This window comes from Protopterus annectens, chromosome 14.part0 (genome assembly GCF_019279795.1).
Source record: "Protopterus annectens isolate FY-2018-M chromosome 14.part0, PAN1.0, whole genome shotgun sequence".
Taxonomy (NCBI): Eukaryota; Metazoa; Chordata; order Ceratodontiformes; family Protopteridae; genus Protopterus; species Protopterus annectens.
In genome coordinates this window covers 668,372,473-668,394,469 of record NC_056748.1, presented here as the reverse complement: position 1 = coordinate 668,394,469, position 21,997 = coordinate 668,372,473, and the positions used below count along the sequence as shown (strand labels likewise).

Sequence of the window (21,997 nt, the reverse complement as noted above, 5' to 3'; positions counted from 1 at the left end):
ACACACACACACACACACACACACACACACACACACACACACACACACACACACACACATACACATGCACACTAGCACACACCTCTCAACCTCATAGTCCAAAGATTAAGGAGAAAGCTGTAAAGTACTGGGGAAAAAGGGCCAACATGAGTGATGGATATTACTGTTATATACCTAGAAATTTGCTAGGATAATAAGCTTTGCATTATTCTTTTTCTGACAAATCATCAAATATTACATGAAAAGACAAAATATAAATCAAAATAGAACACACTTTGTGAAATCAGAGATGGATGAGAGTATCTCTGCCCCCAAATACAGTTAATAAACACAGACATAAAAGCACAGATGTGACCACCATCAATTACAGCCACTTGTATGACTGTGACTGTGCATCCCAGAAATTGGTATATGATCAAACGAATAAGTACAAACATAAACTAACTGCCACACAGGAATGTGTCTTCTCAGTTTACTGTCAGAATACAGACTGCAGTCCACTACCAGTAACCCCTTCCTCTTCTACATACCTCCCCAACTTCTTTGTTCATGAACATAGCATAAATATAAAACTGTTGAGTGTCAAAACTCAGGGACTTATACTATCCTTACAAACTTGGATAGTTGCTAGAACAACAGGCTTTGCATCAGCATAATTTATATTTGCCTAAAACTTAGTATCATTCATTACTTAGTAGTAACTGCATTCCTCACTGATCACCCAGAAAAAAACACTAGCTTTGCGAGGAACGGACCAAAATAGGTTAAATCAGCCACATTCTATCAATTCAGAAAAAGTTCAGAACATTATTGTCCCCACACATACTTTATCATGTGCACACTTACGCACACAGACATACACACACCCTCATAAAACTTACCTTCCTCTGTGCTATATAAATGGAACATGTAGAGTTAGTTAAAAAATAAATACATTAGAAAAATGCTAGTTCCCACTCTCATACTGAAGCAGTAATCCATTACTTGTATCTTTTACTTTCATTCTTGGGCTGCCTCAGTCAGACTCAGTCACCTGAGGCAGCCTGAGCAAATAGAAATGGCTCCTTGCTGCTTCATGTTGCAGTCCAATGAGCCACTTTTTACTAATGATTCTGCCTTCTGCAAAAGGCAGAAAGAACTGCAATAAGATGTAATCACCTTATTCTTAAAATGGAGTAGGCATATTGATAGGCTGTTTTGAAAACAGCCCAGTAAACAGAGTAAGATGATTGCTTTTTTTAAGTGGATCACTCCATGCATGTGCAAAGTTCAATATGAGTAATGGCAGCAGTAACGCTAAAGTTACCATCTTGTAATAAAACAAAAAGGGAATATTTCTTTTGTTTGTTTGTTTTTTGTTTTTTTTTGGGGGGGGTGCAGCCCTCCAGCTGGTACCTTGAGCCACCCCTATAAACAGTGATATAAGTATGCAGTTTGTCTGCATGATAGTCAGTGTTTCAGTGTAGAATGGTGCTGAGTATCAGAAACATGTCATAGTTTAAGAATGTTTTATTATGAAAATGTATGTTTAAAGACTGATTCATTACTAATGTTTTACTTTTATTCAAGGTACTGGATGGTTCTCCAATTGAAGTGACTTTGGCAAAGCCAGTTGACAAGGACAGTTATGTGAGGTACACTAGAGGTACTGGTGGAAGAGGCACAATGCTCCAAGGAGAATATGCTTACACATTAGGGCATGTGTATGACCCAGCAACTGCATATCTAGGTGCTCCAATATTCTATGCACCGCAGGCTTACACGGCCATTCCTAGCTTGCATTTCCCACTGAACAAAGGACAAGTCAGTACTCGAGGAATAATCAGGACTCCATCTGTCAGAGGTAATGTCATTCACTGAAATAAGCACTGCTAAACACAATTTAAAATCAGATTACTGTAGCTTCATTGATTCCCCTTATAACTGGTTCCTTTCTATCATTTCATCACCGTATTTGATTGCAGATATAGTTGAAGTATGGCATTCAACTAGTACAAAATGATACTGACATAATACAGACCAAACCATGTGGGCATTTCTCTTTGTTGGTCCTATGCATATGTGCCTACTTGCATGGTGGTGTTTGCGTAACAAGCTGACTGGTATCACAGACAAATAGCATAAACCAGTATGCTAATTACATTTGTAGTCCCACAAACATAGATTACAGCAATTAAAGCTTAAATCTTATAAACAACTAAAAATCTGTGCAACCTATCCATACATACACAAGATTTTTTGAGTTTGATTTAGGAAAATATTTTGCAATTCAATTCAAAGAAGGAGGTTGGTATAATGGTTAAGATATTTGCCTTCCTGATACAAGGTGCAGAGTTTGATTTTCACATGGGTTAATTGGCTAGGATTAAAATGGCCCCACAAGGGCAGTTAGCCTAATACTAATCTATGAACTTAATTGAACTTGAGTTAATTTCCTCAGTTGTAATCAGCAAGCTCTTAAGACATTCAGAATTTCTGTTTACTAAACATTATACTACAAATAATTTGAAGAACCGTTTTCTTTGCTTCTGGGAACATTTTTTTAATAACCATCACACTAGTACCTGAAATTGTATGTCTTTTTATGGGTGGCACAGTGGATAATATTGTCAGTTACATCAAGAGGTTCATTCCCAGCAAGGCTGCCTTCTGTGCGAAGTCTGCCTGTCCTCCTTGTGCTCGCATGGATTTCCTCCGGGTGCTCCAGTTTCCTCCCACATTCCGAAGACCTGCAGTAGGTGGATTGGTCACACTAAATTGGCCGTAGGTGTGACTGTAAGTGTGTGGTATAAAAGAACTACTGTGGCAGGGCTAGCCACCCAGTGGTGCAAACTTTGGTTCTAGATAATTGCCACTGGTGAAGTGACACCCTGACCCACTGTGCAAAAATGGGAAAAAGGGTTTGTGGATGGATGGATCCTCTGAGGGATCTGTCAGCTTAGTGCAGGAGTAGGGTAATGTGTGATCTCTGTGCAAAATGTGACTTTCAACTTGTTATACTGTGTTTTAATATACAGGGTAACTACAAAACAAGAAATTTCCTCTTACACTGAGGTGCAGTAACACCAGAGATGATTATATTAAGAGCAGTGGTGCAAGACATGCAAATGTCTCAGGGGAAATTTGAGGGTTGCCCAATTAATATATCTAAGTTATCAACTTTTGATAATGGCAGTTTCTTTCGGATGAAATTGCATTCATAAAAGTTGCCTTTAATTCATTGCTCAGGATTTATATACTACCTATAAGATGTGTAATATAATCTGTGCATTTACAACAGGCATATAAATCAATTCAACATCATCAGCCCCATTTTTCTACATGGGGTTGGGGCATCATGTTAACTGTTGCCATCTCTTTCAATTCAGTGCCTCACTCCTGCCTGACTGTCACAGATCATCTTTCACACAATCCATCCACCTCTTTGCTGGACATCCTTGTTTCCTCTTAACTTCTTCCTGTCTGTTCCAAATCTTCTTCTCCAGATTGTTTTCTGCTTTTCTGCACGTGTCCAAACCACCGTAATCTGAATATTTGATCTTTTCTGCAATTGTAACTACTTTGGCTTCAACTCTTATGTCCTTATTTCTTCATCTGTCCCACAGTGTGCATCCTACCACCCTTCTCAGGCACTTCATTTCCATCATCTCTAGCTTCCTTTTCTGCTCGGTCTTTACTGCCCAGGTTTTTGTACTATAAGGTAGTATTGGTCGCACCACTGTCTTGTACACCTTACTTTTCAGCTTCTTTGGCATTTTTCTGTCATAGGCTACACCTGAGACTCTATGCCATTTAGCTGCAGCCCCTCTGATTCCAGCTTTGATCTCTTCATTCAGACTTCCCTTCTCCTCAATCACCCCTCCCAGATACTTGAAGCTGTTTACCTGTTCCACTATATTTCCTTCTATTTCAATTCTCAACTTCTTCTGATTTCCCAAGTTTTCTGCCATTATCACTCTTATCTGTGCTTAGTTTCACCCATGTTCCTTCAGCTTTGCATTCCATTCCCCTATTCTTTACTGAAGCTCTTGCTCAGTTTGCCTGTAATGCCACATCATCTGTATATAGAAACGTTGTTGTTCTGTCCCCTCCAAACTGTTTCATAATGTAATCCATCGCCAGTATGAACAGCAGTGGGCTCAGAGCTAAACCCTGATGCACACCCACTCCCATGGGGAACCCCTCAGTGAGGCCAAACACTGTCCATACTTGAGTCACTGGGTCCTTGTACATAGCCTGCACTAATTCTACCAATGTTTCTGGGACTTCAAACCACTGCAGTACTGTCCAAATCAGCTTTCTTGGGACCTTGTCATATGCTTTCTCCAAGTCTAGGAATGCTCAGCTGGACACTCCTCATCTCTAGCTTCTTCTGAACTATCTATCTCATTGCAAACATCAGGTCAGCTGTGCTGCATCCTGATATTAATCCAAACTGCTAATTTCCCATCTTACTTTCTACTACTCTGCGTATCCATTTATCAATCACTCTCTCCAGAACTTTCATGCAATGTGATAGGAGTCTGATGTCTCTGTACTGCCCACAGTTGTGTATGTCCCCTTTGTTCTTGTACACTGGCACGAGTATGCTTATTCTCCATTTATCTGGGATATGCCTTTTCCTTCACACTGCTTTGAGTACCCTCAGAAGCCATTTCTCCCCTATTTTATCCAGCATCTTTATCATATCTGCTGTGACCACATCCGAGCCTGCTGCTTTCCCTGACTTTTTCCTTAGTGCTATCCTTACTTTTTCTAGAGTAGGCCCCTCTTCTTCTCCTCTCATTGTAGGCTGTTTCTGAGGCAGCACACCTTCTGTGGGATTTTTATAATTCAGAAGCTTCTGAAAATACGCCTACCATCTGCCTTTGATGTCCTGTGCATTGGTGAGAAGGTTGTTGCTAGCATCCCTTATGAAGGGTGTCTGACTATCTTCTTTATCTTTCTGTCTTTGTCTTGCAACCTGATGTAGTTTCTTTGTGCCACCTACTGAGTCACTTTCTAGAAGTTGGTAGAGTGCCTCTGAAGCCCTATTCTTTGCTACTGCAACTCCTTTCTTAGCTTCTTTGTTAGCAAACCAGTATTCCATCCTAACCTCGTCGGTCTTTTCTATCTCCCACTTTTCCTGCACTCCTCTTTTCTTTTGATGACTTCCTGAACTTCTGCATTTTACCACCAGCTTTCCTTATGTACCTTATTTCCATATCTGGCTCTCAACATGTCTGTTCTGTAGTCCTCACACATGCTGTTTTGAGGCACTGCCATTCTTCTTCAACACCACCTATTTCCTCCTTCTCTTGGGGAGCTAGAACCCTGAGTAATTCCTTGAACTGTTGTACTTTCTCTCCTATCTACTTCCAGGTCTTCAGCCTGGTGTCTGTTGACCTTAGGGCCTTCTCTGACCACTGCTTGCACCTGATTGTGGCAACCAGTGGATTATGTTGTGGGCCGACTGTTTCACTGGGGATGACGTTGCAATCATTGTTTCTACCCCAGTGCCTTTTTCTTACTAGGAGGAAGTCTACCTGAGGTGCATGGTGGCCACTCTGGTATGTAATCTTGTGACTGTCTCTCTTTCTGAACCATGTGCTGGCTACCATCAAGCCATTTACCAGACAGAAGTCTAGAATTGCCTCTATTTATTTATCCTCGTTGCCTCACCCATGTGGACCCAGGCAGTCCTCATATCCTGTTATGTCTGTCCCAATATGTGCATTCAAGTCACTCATTATGAACACCAATTGATGTTGTTCTGCTTTATCTTGCAAGTCCTACAACTGCTGTCTGAATGCACTCTTTTCCTCACTATCACAACGCTGCTATGGGGCATAGGCTAAGATTATAAATACTGCCTTACCACTACATTGGAGTCTGATTGCAAGGAGTCTGTCGCTAATTCTGATGATATCCCTTACTGCCTTCTGAAACCTCTCTGTCACCACAATTACCACAACATTTCTGGCTTGTCCCTTCTCCTGAGTAGTAGATTCTGGATCCCAAGCCAAGCGGCTTCACTGCACTGCCCTTCCATCTTGTTGCATGGATATATAGGATGTCCAGCCTCCTTTGTATCATCATGTCATCCACTTTCAAGCTGCATCCTGTCAGTGAACCTACATTGCGTAGCAATTCTCAGTTCATGTTTCACAGGTTGATTGGTTTTATGTCCAGCTTTCTCTCAACAGAGCTATCACAGGTAACCCACGCTGGGGCAACTAGACACCAGCAGGCCAAGTAGTTTATTGACCCAGGGTTGCTGGGCTTTATGGCAGGCACACACTGGCTAATAGGGGTACATACACCCCTACCACCTTTAACATGGGTCCCTGGTGTAGGTTGGAGTAGGTCAGGTCCTCAACCCATAGCTCCATTCATTGGTGAGTTTGAAATGGAAACACACAGCATGTTTTTCAGAGGTGGGAGGAACCCCAGAGAGACACAGGGAGAAAATGTTAACTGCAAACAGGCATTGGTCGGAGGTCAGGATTGAACCTTGCACCTTGTGCATGGGAGGTGAAGACCTTGAGACTGGGACAGAGGAAAATCAGTTCATAGAGCTTACATTCTGTTGGTGAGATGCCTAAAAACAGATTTCCAAAAGAAAAAAAAAAGAAGTGCATTGCGCCTAATAGCACAATGTCAGATTTATCACAATGGGACTGACTGTTCTGTTTATAAAATATCTCTCTGTGGACTTTAATATGTTGCAATAAAGTGTAAACAACTTTTATTCATTTGTTCCACATAAAGTATTATGATGAAGTAGTGTGTGAATGAGCACTTTATCATGTTATATTCAACCTTACTTCTGATTCTTAGTTTGCAAGACAGTGTACATCTCAGTTGTATGAACAGTGTAAACAGCATGCTAATAAACTCTATCTCATTCACAAATTAGTCTTACAAGTAATATGGAACTATTCTATTTTTAGCACTCCTCAAGAAAAATCTTGATGATTGGATGGGAATTAGGAAATTCACCCCGGGGATCACCTGTGTGGCTCTGCTTGACAGGGGCACAGGAAAATAATTTTCTTGGTGGCGAAAGCCAGGGTACCATTTTGGCTAGGCTTGTATAGGCCCTAAGGCTGATAGCCTAGTACTTACCTACCTATGTGTTAATCAAGTAAACCTTCAAGAAGCAACTGCCTTTTTGCTTCAGTGATCAGATGAATATCTGATTAACCAGCTTGTTAAAACTCAAAGAACACAATGTGTATAAACAGAAACAGGAAATCAAATCACAGACTACAATATGAAACTAATTAACAGCTAATCACCTCAATTCTCTGAACTAATCTGTTAGATAAGCCTCAGGTAACAGAGAAAATTAGTGCTGCAAAGAAACTGCTTTTAAGTCATATCTCTGTAAAACATGGGAATTGGTAAGACTCATACCCTGCAGAATGAGCTACTCCTTGCATTTCATGAAGATTAAGGATGACCCTAGGGACAAGTGTTAACATTTCATGTTAAGTGGTGGTGGGGGAGGACTAGATACAATAATCAATAGTTTTACAAGATTATTATAGAATTAGGATGTAATGTACTTGTGACTTTCTGGGTTTGTTAACCTGCTACAAGAATTAAGCATGATTTTTTTTCTTGAAGAGCCCAGTTTAGCTAAAGAGGGAGTGCCAATGTGTGGCATGCACTGTCATGCCAATGACATAGTGTCATGGTTGCTGCAAACCATCACCTACCCAATTTCATCAGCTATGTAAAATGTAGGATACTACCAAGATAGTGTGATTTTCATTGCAGAATGTCTTTCTACTACCCTTTCAATGTTGTAATGATATTCAGTTATGAAAAGCTTCATGGTTCACTTGCCACTGGCAGACTAAAGCCTTATGCAGGTAATATGCCAGGCACAGTGCAGTACAGCAGGTGGAAGGTGAGCTTTGCTGCTTATTAAATAACAGTACTGGGAAGTAGGTACATAAATGCAATGTGTGCAGAGGCTTGAAATGCAAGGTGACAGGTGGTGTCACGAGTACTAAGTATAAAAAGGGATTTCATAGCTGTGGTTTTAAGAGTGCTTTACATGTACTTTGTGTTCTTGACTAAGTAACGAGGGGCTCAAGGGTGCTATATGTACTATTTTTGCTTTAAGACTGTATCACAACAGGATTGCATGTCACACATATTCCTTGTATGTTTGGAGGGGGGCACAAACGGGGGAGTGCGCTTCTTATATTCTTTGCACATTGAGGACAAATCAGAAAGAGATTAGAGGTGTTATTTATACAGAGTCTTTGTGTTGGGGGCTCAACATAAATAGTATATTTTGTAAAATGCTTGTGTATCAGGGATGAACACCCAAGAAGGGAGGGTGTTCTACAACACATTTGTCAGAGACTGCAAATTGAGAAACTTTTAGTGATGCATTAATACATGTAGGTGCCTAGGATGGAACTCATGGACAGGATTATGGGTACATAAAGCACTAATGGCACAAGAGATAGAGCAATATTTACATGGGAGTGTATTTGATGCATTTATATACCAGGATGGAAGTGTATTTGACATACTTATATATGACAGGATAAGAAACTTGTTAGTGTGTGGAGGGGTGTGTTCTGCCTATGATTCCACTCATGCTGGGTGCAAATTGAGACTCAGAATTTGAACATGGGTGGGAATGAAGTGGCCTCACAGCACAGTGCATATTGGGAGCAGATGATGTGAGGGCTAATTGTTCAAATGCGTACCTACCAGACTGGAATACCACTGACAAACATTTTTCATGCATATATCTGAAACAGCCCATAGTACAATGATGGTCTGCTTTCTTTACTTAAGTATTATTGCAACATTTGCAATAAACCTTTCAGAAATACACTTCAGACATTATTAGCCACCAAAGCACACTAAATTCCCTGTACCACAGAAGGTTGATCCCTGACTTCAACATAGACAATATGAGCTTAACTAATGGCTCAGGTACTGCAAGAAGCAGGCATAGGAAGGTGGAAGTCTGGCTTACACTGGCTTGACCATATCAAAGTGAGAGAAATGGGAGTCCATGCAGCCAAATTGCTTCTCTGCAAGCAGAGGCTTGTATTACTACAATGGCTGTGGGAAAAGGGTACAAGAGTTTAGTAAACCAAGTAAATCACTATCATCCACATATGGTATACATGCACAATGTTGAAGAACAACAAAAGCCCCAGTGGCAATGTAGGTGCTCATGTTAGCAACTGGAGGGAGGGCTAGGAGCCTAATCCCAAAAACCTGATGTCCATCTGATGTACAATGGTAAATGGTTCCCAAAGGTAAGAGGGTCAATGGTCAGCAGCCAACTGGGGAAAAAAGAAATACAAAAAATCAAAGTAAGAAAATGTGATTCCTACACAGTTTAAAAAAGTAACAAACATCAATAAATGTATGTATCTGACAAACATTTTTACAAAAAACACATTAGTGCAGATATTTTGTTTCACTATTATTTAAGTTTATTTTTCAAAATTAATATCTGCTATTTAACTTTTCAGTTATTTAATTGATATATGTTCAGTTATAAGTAGCAATACAACACAAAAAAGAAATGCCTAGAAACACTAAGGAATTCTGTTAAGCAGTTTTATATTTTACTGTAGACCTCTTCAGAAATGAACTCTCATTCTGTCGCATTTAAATAGCTGTACAAAACCACCTCTATCATACAGTCCACCAATGAATTGCATTTTATCTCTTTTCATTTACGTTTAAAAGACATTTAATATTCCGACATTAATCTAGGGATGGGATATACCACTTAATTGTATTTGCCATGCCAATTATTTGCATTCTAGTAGTGTATCAATACCCCTTCTCTGAATATATCCCTTTATACCAATTCAAAAAATTAAAAGCACATTTCTTAAAAATGAGCCAATGCTCAGACTTTTTACTTAAGGCATTAGTGAAAACCTCACTTTTAATATTATTTTTAGGATTTCAGCCTTATAAGTAATTTTCTATCAGTCTTTCCTATGCAAAGTGCCTTGCATACATAATAGGTAGCTAAATATAGCATTCTTTCAGAATTACAAGTGCATCTGCCTTTAAGAAGGAAACACCTGTCCATTCCAGTTAAAATAATACTCTTACTGCTATTGCTAAACCTACAAGTTATGCAAAAGACACACTGGATGGTATCAAAAGTTTCCTTGTATACAATTATCACCCCTTTTCCCTTTAGCTGCATGGCTGCGGAGACGGATATCTCTCCTGTGTCAGTAGGCTGCCATCCTTTGTTGGGCATGCATAACAACAGGTACTTGAGTGCAATAGGGTATTAATTTTACTGTCACGACAGGTAGGATTACCTAGATGGGGAAGAGGTAGGTGATATGTGTCAGGGATTTTCAAGGCATCTACTACAACCTTAATATCAAAGGTACATTCAAAGTAGCTAAGCAGAATATAGACAATGGTACATGATTGTGGTGAGATTGCGGTTAACACAGTAAGATGCTTTGATTGTCTATATATTGTTTGTAGTTTTATATTGTTTTTAATTTTTTAGCTACTTTACTGAATTGGTGCAGTCTGCAATAGCAACTTCTTTAATGTTCATATATTTCTGACATTTATAAACTTAGGATTAAAAACTTCTCCAAAGCCAACTACAGCCTCTGATGAAAAAGCATTAATAGCTTCAAAGCTTCTGCTGTCCTCACTAATGGCAAGGATACCTATACTGGGATATACACCAATGCATTGTATAAACATCTGTACAACTGTACTTACTCAAGAAAAAAGCAAGCCTGCCTGGTGGACATCTTCCATAAACAGATTATATAATAAGAGGAAGACATTGTTGTCTAAGAGTAAGAAGGAACAATGTCAGAATTGGATGCACACCCTTCATAGCTTGAACAAGCAAATAAAACACCTTATAAAGTCCTCTAAAGCTAACTACAAATCCAAATTAGCGTCCCTAGCTAAAAAGATAACCATAAGGCATTCTTTAGCTACATTAGAAACCTTAAAGGAAAAGCTCAGATTTGTGCTGAACTGGTAGTGAATAGTACCACACATACTGAACCAGTGAAAATAGCCAACCTATTAAAGGACAGGTTCAGTGAAAACTTCTCCCACTGTCCCCACCACATATACCCCAAAAGATTCCAACCACCTACTCTCCTCCTAAACAATAGATTTCCAAGGCCAAAAACACAGCCTCTATGGGACCTGATAACATCCCAGTCTGCATCCTCAGTGGTTTAAACAGGAGTTAGCAACACCATTGGGTACTCTTTTCAACCACAGTCTAAGCAGTGGTTTTGTCTCTACTGAGTGTAAAACAGATACCATCATCCCCTTGTACAGGAGGGGGGGGTGCATCCATCGACCCTGGGAACTATAGACCCATTAGCCTAACCAGCCTTATCTGCAAGGCCATGAAGAAAATCATCATGGACCTTATCAATAAGGATATAGGAGACCTTCAAACACTTGACCTGACCCAGTTTGGTTTGGTTAAAAGAAGATCCTACCTGTTGAACCTGGTGGACTTCTTTGAGATTGCCACCAAAGCCCTGGAGGAAGGCAAATCTGTGTATATGGCCTACCTAGACTTGGCCAAGGCCTTTGACACAATATCCCACTCAGGCATCATTGAAAAATTCACCCAGCTGGGGGTCAACACTTATACTTTCAGGTGGATTAGAAAATAGGTTACCGACAGAACACATACAGTCAAAATAGAGGACTCCACCTCCACCAGCAGACGTATTACAAGTGGTGTTCCACAGGGATTGGTGCTTGGATGCCTATTGTTTGGCATCAACTTCTCAAAAGTAAATGCAAGAACAAAAAGTCTGTGGCTGACAAAGTTTGCTTATGACGGCAAACTGGAAGCAGTCATTGAATCCCCAAATGATGTCAGCATTCTGCAAGAAGGACTTATGCAAACCAATGATTGGTGCCAAAGTCATGGTCTTAAATTCAATGCAAAAAAATGCATCATCATCTCCTTTGTCAAAGGTGATGCCCCTGTAAAATACCATATTAATAATAACACCCTAAGCTCTAAATCAATGGTGATAGATTTGGTCACATAAGTTGATAGCAACCTTACTTTTGATCACCAAGCCTCCACAGTGGTAAGGAAAGCCTTCTACTTTGCTCACTTCATAAGCAAGGGCATAAGCTTCCAGAAAAAGAAAGATTTTAACTCCCCTGTACTTTTCCCTCATCAGGCCAATAATACAGTGTAATGCTCCCTTTGGTATGTACCTAAACAGGCATCTGCAGCAACTGGAGAGACCTCAAAGTTTCCTCACAAAGAAAATTCAGGGTCTTCAGTGTGTCTTATGTTGACAGACTGAAATCACTGTCACTATACTCTGTATCATATAGACTACTCAGATGTCACCTGTGCCGTGCATACAGAGCATCCCCTGATCCTGCCTTAATGGAAACGCTGCACATCTAAGTCAAATGGTACACAATTCACTTGCAATAGGGAGTTTAACCTAGCATCTGATATTAACAGGACTTGCTGGAGAGACAGATATGTCTCCCAGAGGTTGCTTCTCCTATGGAGTAAACTTTAAATACAGGTTAGAGAGATCCCCTTGTTAACCCTTTCTTAACATAAGTTGAACGATTGGATGGAAAACCAAAAATTCACCCCGGGATTTCGTCTGTGTCCCTCTTGGATAAGGGCAGTTGGTGCTGATTTAGATCTGCTTATAAGATAGACCATATCTCTAGACCCTTAATGGAACAAGGGTTGAATTTGGCTAGGTTTGTAAGGGCCCTAGGGCCATTAGCCTAGTAACCTCCTATGAACCTGTAAGCCTGGGTACATTTCCTCTTTAACCATTAACCAAAAAAATAAAAAAGCAGGAAATGTTTGTACTGCCACTCAGTGTTCTAAGAACCAAACAACAACACTGGCAGATGAGGTGGACCACGATAAAACAGGTTTTAAGATTAAGAACTTTCATCTATATGCAAGTTAAATCAGACTTAAGTAGGATCTGTTAAAAACAGCAGTTAAGTCCTCTATTTAAACCATTTAAAATGATCACATGACAGCTAACCCCACTTTCTTAAAAACAAATACATATTTGAAAGACTATCAAGTATATATTCACTCACGAGCATAAACTACTATAAAAGTACGTAAATATGTATAGAAAATTCCTTTAAGTACTATGAGAATGAATTGTAATGATAAAAGCATTGTATAATAATAAAAATTTTATTGTAACAATATAACTGACATTCTCAAAACGTCTTCTATCCAAATGCTAATCAAGTCCAGCTGTTTATCTTCTGAAATCAGTCGTTCACACAACTTTGTTACATGTTATAACTTGGCTGCCCCCAACCTTAAAACACTTGCAACAACAATGACATCATTAATGTCAGGAGGTTAACTTGTGCTTAGTAATCGCTGCCACCTTACTTCCTTATATACTAATGTGTACTCCCAACCACTTCCTGTGGGAGAAATGTCAACTTTATCAATACACGTATAACAAAAATCTTTAAAGTTGTCACAATGAGGGGAATGTTTGTAAAGTACATTACTAATAACTTTCTGTTTTATCATCATTATGATGCCTGTGTATCCTTAGGCTCAGCTACCTCTCTATTTTGCAGACACAAAGTATAACAGGACAGGCAGCTTGCCAACTACATTGTGTCTTTACTTTTACAATTACAGGCTTTGGAGCTACAATTACATGTGGACCTTCATGAATGTATCTGAAATATTTGCATGCACAACACTTTGATATTGTTCCCTATTAGAAACCATTAAGGCCTGTTCTTTCTTCCTTCCAAAAATCCCTTTCAGATTCATCTGTCTCTCATAAAAAAATCTAGGGTTTATTCCTAAAGTCTTGGTGTTGGTATCTTGTCACAGTACTCTTCTAATTTTTTCAAATAATTTATGTTACTATACAATTTGTCCCACCATGCATACTTGGAACATCTACAACATTAGAAAAATTATTGTCAGTGTTTCAGTTTAGTATTCTTGGACTAACTTTAATAAAGGGGGAAAATCTTAATTCCTACTTTTCACTTTTTCCATACCTGTTGTATGAATTTGTGTGGATTATCCTTTCCAATAAGCACTTGTTTCATCTTAGCAAGCTCTTACAACAACACTTGGCCTTCGCTCACTGCTTTGATAACCTAATCATTTGTCCTTTTGGTAAGGTTCTTATTTTATCATCTAAGGCAGTTGCTAGAAAAATACTGGAATGCACTGGAATGACTCAGGTTGCCATACATCAAGGAACAGAATCTCATTTTCCATGTTCTTATACAATTTTACATCCACATATTTCATTTTAGTTTGATTTAACTTGTATACAGATGAAAAAACATCATTTTAATGAAACATGTTTGAATTATCCTAGTGTGCCTCATCTTGTCAGCATGGCTGTGCTATTTTTATAATTTCTCTTTCTTTATGTGATGTAATGCTGGAATACTGTCAGTGAGCATCAGGACACTTGCTGAGATGTGTGATTTGATTTGTTATATCACTTTTATTTATTTATTTATTTATTTATTTATTTATTTATTTTTTAAGGTTGACCTTGTTTGGCTGACATATCTTCACCTGTTCCACTAATTTAATCTTGCCAACATGGGCTTAATGCTTGTTTTGAACTTTGGTTAGCTGCCTATGATTTGGCTGTCTTTTCTTAATAGCGTTTTGATAGCTGGTAAAGTGTGTATTTGGGCAAACTTCATAAATCACAATTGTTCTAGTATGGGGAATTTCATCTTGTAGACATTTTCATATCTTATTACTCTTATGTCTCTGACCCACTTTTTCAGCTCAGATGTAGTGTTCTAGTCTTGGGCTAACTATCCATGGTTCTCCTGCTATCATCTACCAAGCATTTGGTGGTGACTTCTAGATTTACATTTCCTGCCAGCCTGCTGAGTATTGAATCATGCCAGAGGTAAGGTATTCTAAATAGCTGCTGTATCTTGAGCTTCATCTGAGGACCAATGGCCTGATACCACTCAGGGAAGTATTAGAACTGTTTTGTATTTTCTTTATTCACAGATATCCTCTTTTTATCAAATTGAGTTGCCAAAATTTAGCTCTATTGTTTTTTCCTGTGTTATTACTGGAACTATATTCAGTTTTGTTTTTTACTGGTTCTGTGGGCCTGCTGACATGCTGAGTTTCACTTTGCAGCCCCTCCCCAGACATATGGATGACAGCAGTTCTTTATAAAATAGTGAGCCTAGAAATCAGATCTCTATAGGCTTGGTTCTTTCACTAATCCTTTTGTGACCTCATGATTTGATTTTGATGACAGCTTATTTTTGTGAATGCCACTTGGATATTGTGACTAGCTGCTGTCTGGAGACTCAAGTTCCAGATCCCGTTTAAAATTAGTTCTAGCTTCTGGTCTGTCCGGTTTCACCTCAAATGGAGCATAATGTTGTTTCATCATTTCAACTGTAAGTTTAATTTACATTTTTTTTGTCAGTATACATCAGCTCATTCCTCATTTAGTGATTGCCATTTTTATTTTGGTCTATTGATCCGAAACACACAATCCTTCATGAGGTGTTTGAGGTTTTTTTTTTGTTTTTGAGCTTATTTACAATAAAGTTTTTCAACATCTTATTTACCTTTCAGTTTCAGTCTTCAGGGATTTTCTTCTTTTCTCATCAGTTCTGATTTTCTTGCATTCTACTTAACCAGATTTATTTATTTATTTTTGTCTGTTAATATCTGGTTTTGGTTTATTCGTATTAGTTTCTTCTTCAATAAACAGGTCACTGCCTTGCTTATAAAGGGTTCATATTGCTGTTTCTTTATCCTTTTATTACTGATAGACTTCTACCTCACACCCTCAGACTCTGTCAGATGTTTAGAATATTGAGGTGACATAAATCTCATCTTTGTGGGGGGGTTTTCATCAGTGTAGAGCTACAGAATGCAGACCACAGTCTGTAATGGTTCTCAACAGCATTCACAGTGAGATAAAGCCTCTTTCATGTATCACAGCCTCTACATTACATGAGGTACCCATGGTTCCTGTGGTCATCTGGGATGGTCCAATGGGACCTGGTCTCCAACAGCTTCATCTGGGACTCTGTATTTTAATTCTAGGTTGGTATACATCAAGTTGAGCATATGACTTGTTGAGTGAATATAGCATGGTATTTATAATAGAGATCTTAATAGTCCATACATCTGGTCTGGTCTTAGCAACTTTTACTACCCTGGGTTTTTCCATTATTCAGCACCATAAACTAAAGCATATCAGATGAAGTTTTTAAGGTGCAATAACTTATCTGGATAAAACAGTTATAAGGATTACTAGCTCTGTGTTTTCTGCTTTGCCGCCCAGGAAGTAATCTTAATCTCAATCTCTGTCTCAATCTCTCTCAATCTCTCTCTCGCTGAAATCTGAGTCCTGATGTAGTTCAAATCAGAAAGGCCAGGCACTCAACATTGCTGCCATATCAAAGGAAGAACATTGCTTACTGCCATATACATCACCTGTGCTTGTTGAAGAATGGATATAGTATGGTCTTCCATGAGTAAAGGAGATCAGAGGAGTATGTGTGTTCCTTGATTTGGAAAATGACTGATAATTACAGTCAGTAATACCATTCAAATAATTTTCATAGTTTTTCCTTTTTAGGAAATATCACTCAACAGGGATTCATGGTTTCTATTGTTTGAAAATGTAATTGTACCTTATATTTATGCTCTATCATTTTTATAGGATTTATGGCTTTAGAAAATGTAAGTTGCATGTCATCACCTTTTTTTTTTAATTATATTTGTTAACCAAATCCTATGATCACTGTCTGGTCAAGTGACTTGCATGGAGTCGCTCATGCAAAGTGAGCTAGAAAGAATCAAACACTTTAACCTGGACTTAATTCACTGCAGTAACTGTCACACCATCAATAACTTCATTTTCTGATTAATGACTTAGGATATCAATCAATAATACTAATCACAGCAGTTTCACTGGTATTGTCCAGAATGTGCATTTCAAGTTAGAATTGCCTAGCATACACGTTAATGAGCTGTTAATAAAGTGCTGCCCACAGTCAAGCATACAGGGTTTGAATCCTTCCACCTGCATTTGCCTACTTGTGCCTTTGGGCAAGTCAGTACGACTGCTGCATCACACTTGATGTCTAGTGAGTTTACTGCGTAACAAATTGGAAAAAGAAAATGTTTAAAATGTGGGCCTTTGTCTCGTCATTATTTTTGGTTTTGTCCAGAATTCCTAAACAAATAAGTTGAGATGTATTTGTGTCCATTCTTTGTAAAGTTTGTGGCTTTCAAGCAAATTGTTGTGGATTGCAGTTATTAAATTATGACATGCATGTGATTTTCAGACTTTAAATCTTTTAGGAAATGCTTGTTATTGAAAAACTTTTTATTCTTGCAACTTTCTCAGCATATACGGGAAACATTTAAAATGTGTTACTGATCTCTGGGTTTTATTCTGTGATTCTTAAGTAAAAAAATTCAGAGGGCAAAGGGGGGTTGCAATGAGTTCCACTGTTATTTAAAAATATATTCATTTACTTGTTCCAAACAGATCTCAGGTACAGTCACACATGTTGCTATAATTGATGTTTTGTGTGTGTGTGTGTGTGTGTGTGTGTGTGTGTGTGTGTGTGTGTGTGTGTGTGTGTGTGTGTATGTGCACGCACACACGCATACTTGGCTCCTACAATCCACTGTAGTTATGGTGTAAAGGAAGGAATCAGGTGAAGTAAACAGGACTATCATGATATGAGCCATACTCTTTGGACATGATCCATGTCTTCTTTGTTTTGTTGGCAGAGTGTTTATTATTTGGCTATGAATAAACTTGACAGCAAGAAGTCTACAAGTTTAATGTTAACATTTTAACTGTGAGTAAATTTTTAATTTAGCTTTTTTTGTTTTTGCAGGCATAGAGGTGTGAAATGCATTGTGTTAGGCATTTTGCACGTGTTCTAGTTCTTAGCGCTGATAAGAAAGGCTAAGAGCTGCTTATATAATGCAAAGTTTGATTCCCGTAGCCTTCATTATTCTACTGTGTGACCCTACCAAGTCACTTCACCAGAGAACTCCTGGGCTGTCCATCATGTGTCCAGTGGGTTGTCCCAAGCTATTAGAAGATGTGTTGCACATTTGTCTTTTGAATTCCTGATCCCTTCACATAAACAATAATTAGCACTTCATTATGTGCTGTTTAAGAGAGAGTTTAATGGGTTCCCAGATGCATTTTCAATAACTGTGAAAAGTTTAAAATTGCTCATGCTAAGTATGTTTCAGTGTGAAACTATTTTGTTTTATTTAATAAATGGCTGTCAGTGGTTCTGCTGTAAAATTTTAAATAATTTTACATTAAATCTAAATCTCTCTGATCATTATGAATGTAAAAATAGAAAATAGTTAGTATACTAACAGGTTTGCTTTGTATTTTATAAAAGCTGGGGAAAGACAGCCAAGTAATGGGATATTGGTACAGCTGTGGGGAGGGGGGGCCCATATTGGACTACATTTCACCATGACTCAGCTCTGGTTTTATATCTTAGACGATTAAGGATATATTAATAGCTTCCAGAGCAGTCTTATCTCAAGTTTATACCATGTAACAATGTATTCCTTCTGCCTGACCAAGTATCTGAAAAAGTGACATGTGTGAGAGTTATGTCTTTAGATTGTAATAAAACTCTTTTGTAATAAAAAGCATGCTGTTTTACTTTGTAAATAAATTAAGAATGCTGAATGTTATATGGATTTCACAGAAGTTTCCTGACATACACTACATCTAACGTAAGCCTGTCTTAGAGATGTAAAAAATGGGAAAAATTATGAATTGCAAAGAAAAGAGGCCATTTCTATATCTGGGACAAACAGATGGCTAAACTAATACTACGGACAGAGCCTGAATATGGAATAGCATAGAAGAGATGTTAGGAAACTTGTTTGTACAGGAAGCTGAGAGAATCCAGAATTTTTTTCTCAATTGCAGATTCTGTGCTTCTTTTACAGAAGTAAATACTTAACACCAGTTGTTTGTAATTATGCTTAGGCAGAGTATACAAGGATAACTGAAGATGTTTTACTTTCCCTGAGATCAGGACATTTTCTTCTTGTTACACCTCATCTCTGTTATATTAAAATATTATAATACTAACCTGGGCCTGGGTAATGCTGGTTACAGTTGCCTGTTGGTCCCCAGTTTGGCCCCAAAGCCAAACAAAATAAAAACAGCATTTAATGGTACCAAAGAGAATATTACTATAATTACATGACATTATTTAAAGAAAAAAAATTTAACTTTTTTTAAATAATGGCATAATATAACCTGTTTACCCTTCCACAGATGTCTCTGGCCACAGATGTCACGTGCTCTGGCGTCTGCGCTACGTTACGCAAGCAGAAGCAAAAACATCAGCAATCAAGCAAAAAGCAAAAGTTTGTTTTTTTTTTTTAAGTTCTTTTATGTTTGTTTAATAGCTAACATAAGAAGAAATAAACAAAATAGATGTCCATTGCTTATTTTAAATGTGTGTATTATTATATTAAAACCTTAAAACCCATTTGTTAAACCTTAAAAAGTGTTTTTATAATAATGGAAAAAAAATGGAAGGCGGGACCTTTTCCGATAGTATAACTCGATTGATATAATGGCAGCTGGCCAATCAGCGTGCCGCTTTGAAAGTCATGGTATAATAAAAAATCTCCTCCAGAACTAAAGATGAAAATGTCTTTCAGCTCTTGGCAGAGAGCTGTTATGTATCTGCCTAACTGCCTAATCTTTGCTCCACTGTCTCAATAACCTTTTATAAACTGTGGCAAAGACCAATATTAGCTCCATACTACAGTTTGTAATGCACAGCCAATGACAGAACGGCATTTAAGTACAGTCAAAACTGAGGCTGATTAAATGACTACAGTTACTGCTTTCAGCCTTGCCAGGAGCAACTGGCACCTATTCTACAGTGCCAAAAGTACCCCCTAACAGTAATCCCACCACTGTTGGAAGGCACTTATGCAGCTTTGACTACAGTCATTGCTGCTTACTTGATTAAAAAGCGTGCATTGCAAAGATGTATCAACATCTTATTTACAGAGGCAATTTCACCATTTAACAGCTTGCAACTGCCCACTTTACAACACCCTTGCAATGGCTTTGAAGCTTGCCCTGGAATATCACTAGTCTTTGTAATGGACAGAGATCAGTTGGAAAATGTCAGCTTACTTGCTCCCTGTAATCTGTGAGGAGGCAACCTGGGTAGCAGTTATTTTCAGGTAGGTGGAAGTCTGTGCATTCCATACTGCTCTACTGTTTGAAAATCCCTTGCATCTGATGAAAGTGATCTGGACACTTGGTTCTCTCCTGCCAAGCTTCCCTCAGTTAGGTCAGGTTTTGCACATGCTTCACCCATGTGGCCCTTCTTGAGAATGTGGACCTGATTTTGAATTGGTGTGAATTCTCACTGCCACATATGTTGAGTTCAGCACTCTAATATCCCTCATTTGCACTACAGCCTGTATTTTGGACCATTTTCCTACCAGATTGATTCCAAACTTTTTGGCAAGATAGACCAACTAAAGTATCTAACTGTTGCTGCCTCTTTCCAGGATGGGGTCTTCCAGCTGTTCTAATCGAGGACTTAGTTACATCTATCTTGAAACAAAAATAGTTTAAATTATGATGACCTGGCTATTTATGGACATATAACCAATCTTCCCCGCTTAGATGAAGTGTTGGAGAAGGTGGTCTGTGTGCAACTGTCAGAAACACCAAACTTGTATTATCTTTTCCCGTGTGGCTTTTGTTAGAGAGAGAGAATTGAAGTGGCCCTTGTCTGGATTTTTGACAATCTCCTTATAGTAAGAGAGCAGCATTACTCTACTCTTGTGCTACTGGGTTTCTCATCAACTTTTGATACAGTGGGTCATGGGATCTTTTTAAAGCAAAAGAATACTGGTATTTCACAAATGCGGTCCTTGACAGTTTTAGGTCCTATATTTATTTATTTGACATTTGTTAACTGGGTTAGTCCGACTGGGTAGAGACCCTTTTTCAGCAGAGACCTGGGGAGTAAAGTTCCACAAAAAACAGTTACATAAAATTCAAATGGATGCACAAAAGATTCACAAAACAGTTATATAAAATTCAGATGGATACAGGAGAACAAAATTTTAAAATAAAGTATACAAAAAAAATTCAAAGCATGAATCAAAAACAGTATAATTGTTTTTAAATTTAAATTTTTTTGACAGGAATAGTATGAAAGAAGATGAGTCAGAAGAGAAGCAAAATGCAAACAATATAAGATAGGAAGATAGCTAAAAAGAGAGGCCAAAGTGTGGAGGAGAGTAGAGAAATAGTTAAGGCAGGAGGAGTATAGAAAATCATAGTCGGTAGGATTTAAGTGAAAGACTGTAGTAGATAGGAATTAATTGAATGACTGTTGAGAGGAAGATAGACAGGCAGATATAATAGCAGATAGGAAGAGACTATTAAGGTAGGTTTGGAAGATAGAAATATAGGATTATGTTGGGTCATTGCAGAGGCATAGCCATTCCTTCTGGTGGGTAACCTTTAGTGCAGTTTTAAAGGCGCTGGAGTTAGTGATGGATCTGATGTACGGTGGAAAGTTGTTCCAGGCTTTTGCAGTGGAGTAGCTATAGAGTAGTTTTCCAGCATTTATATGTCTAAATGTACCCACAAAGTAGTGTCAGAGACATGTGCCTCTGCCTCCAACCCAATCACCTGCACTGTTCTACAGGATTCCATTTTGGGCCCATTAATATTTATTGTTTGTATGCTGCCCCTTAGAAACATACAGAGAGGAGTTTTGTGCTGCCATTCTTGTGATGGATATGCTGCTTTACCTATCCTTCTGCCATGATCCTGAGTCAGGTATCAACAATCTAGTTGAGAATCTGGAATATATCCATTAACTAGATGGTAGGTAATCACATGAATCTTAGCAGACACAGTCATTTTCATTTAGTTAAAAACTCCATAGCCCT

General features: G+C 38.4%; 1 protein-coding gene across 2 annotated transcripts in view; it reads left to right on the top strand.

The window, feature by feature from the left end:
* The window catches only part of A1CF (APOBEC1 complementation factor), a 605,281-nt gene that overhangs the window by 489,190 nt on the left and 94,094 nt on the right, over positions 1 to 21,997 (top strand). For both annotated transcript variants that reach the window (XM_044056418.1, XM_044056417.1), the window contains exon 8: positions 1,570 to 1,843. In XM_044056418.1, the coding sequence (XP_043912353.1) occupies positions 1,570 to 1,843 (274 nt within the window). The remainder of the gene's footprint in view (positions 1 to 1,569; positions 1,844 to 21,997) is intronic.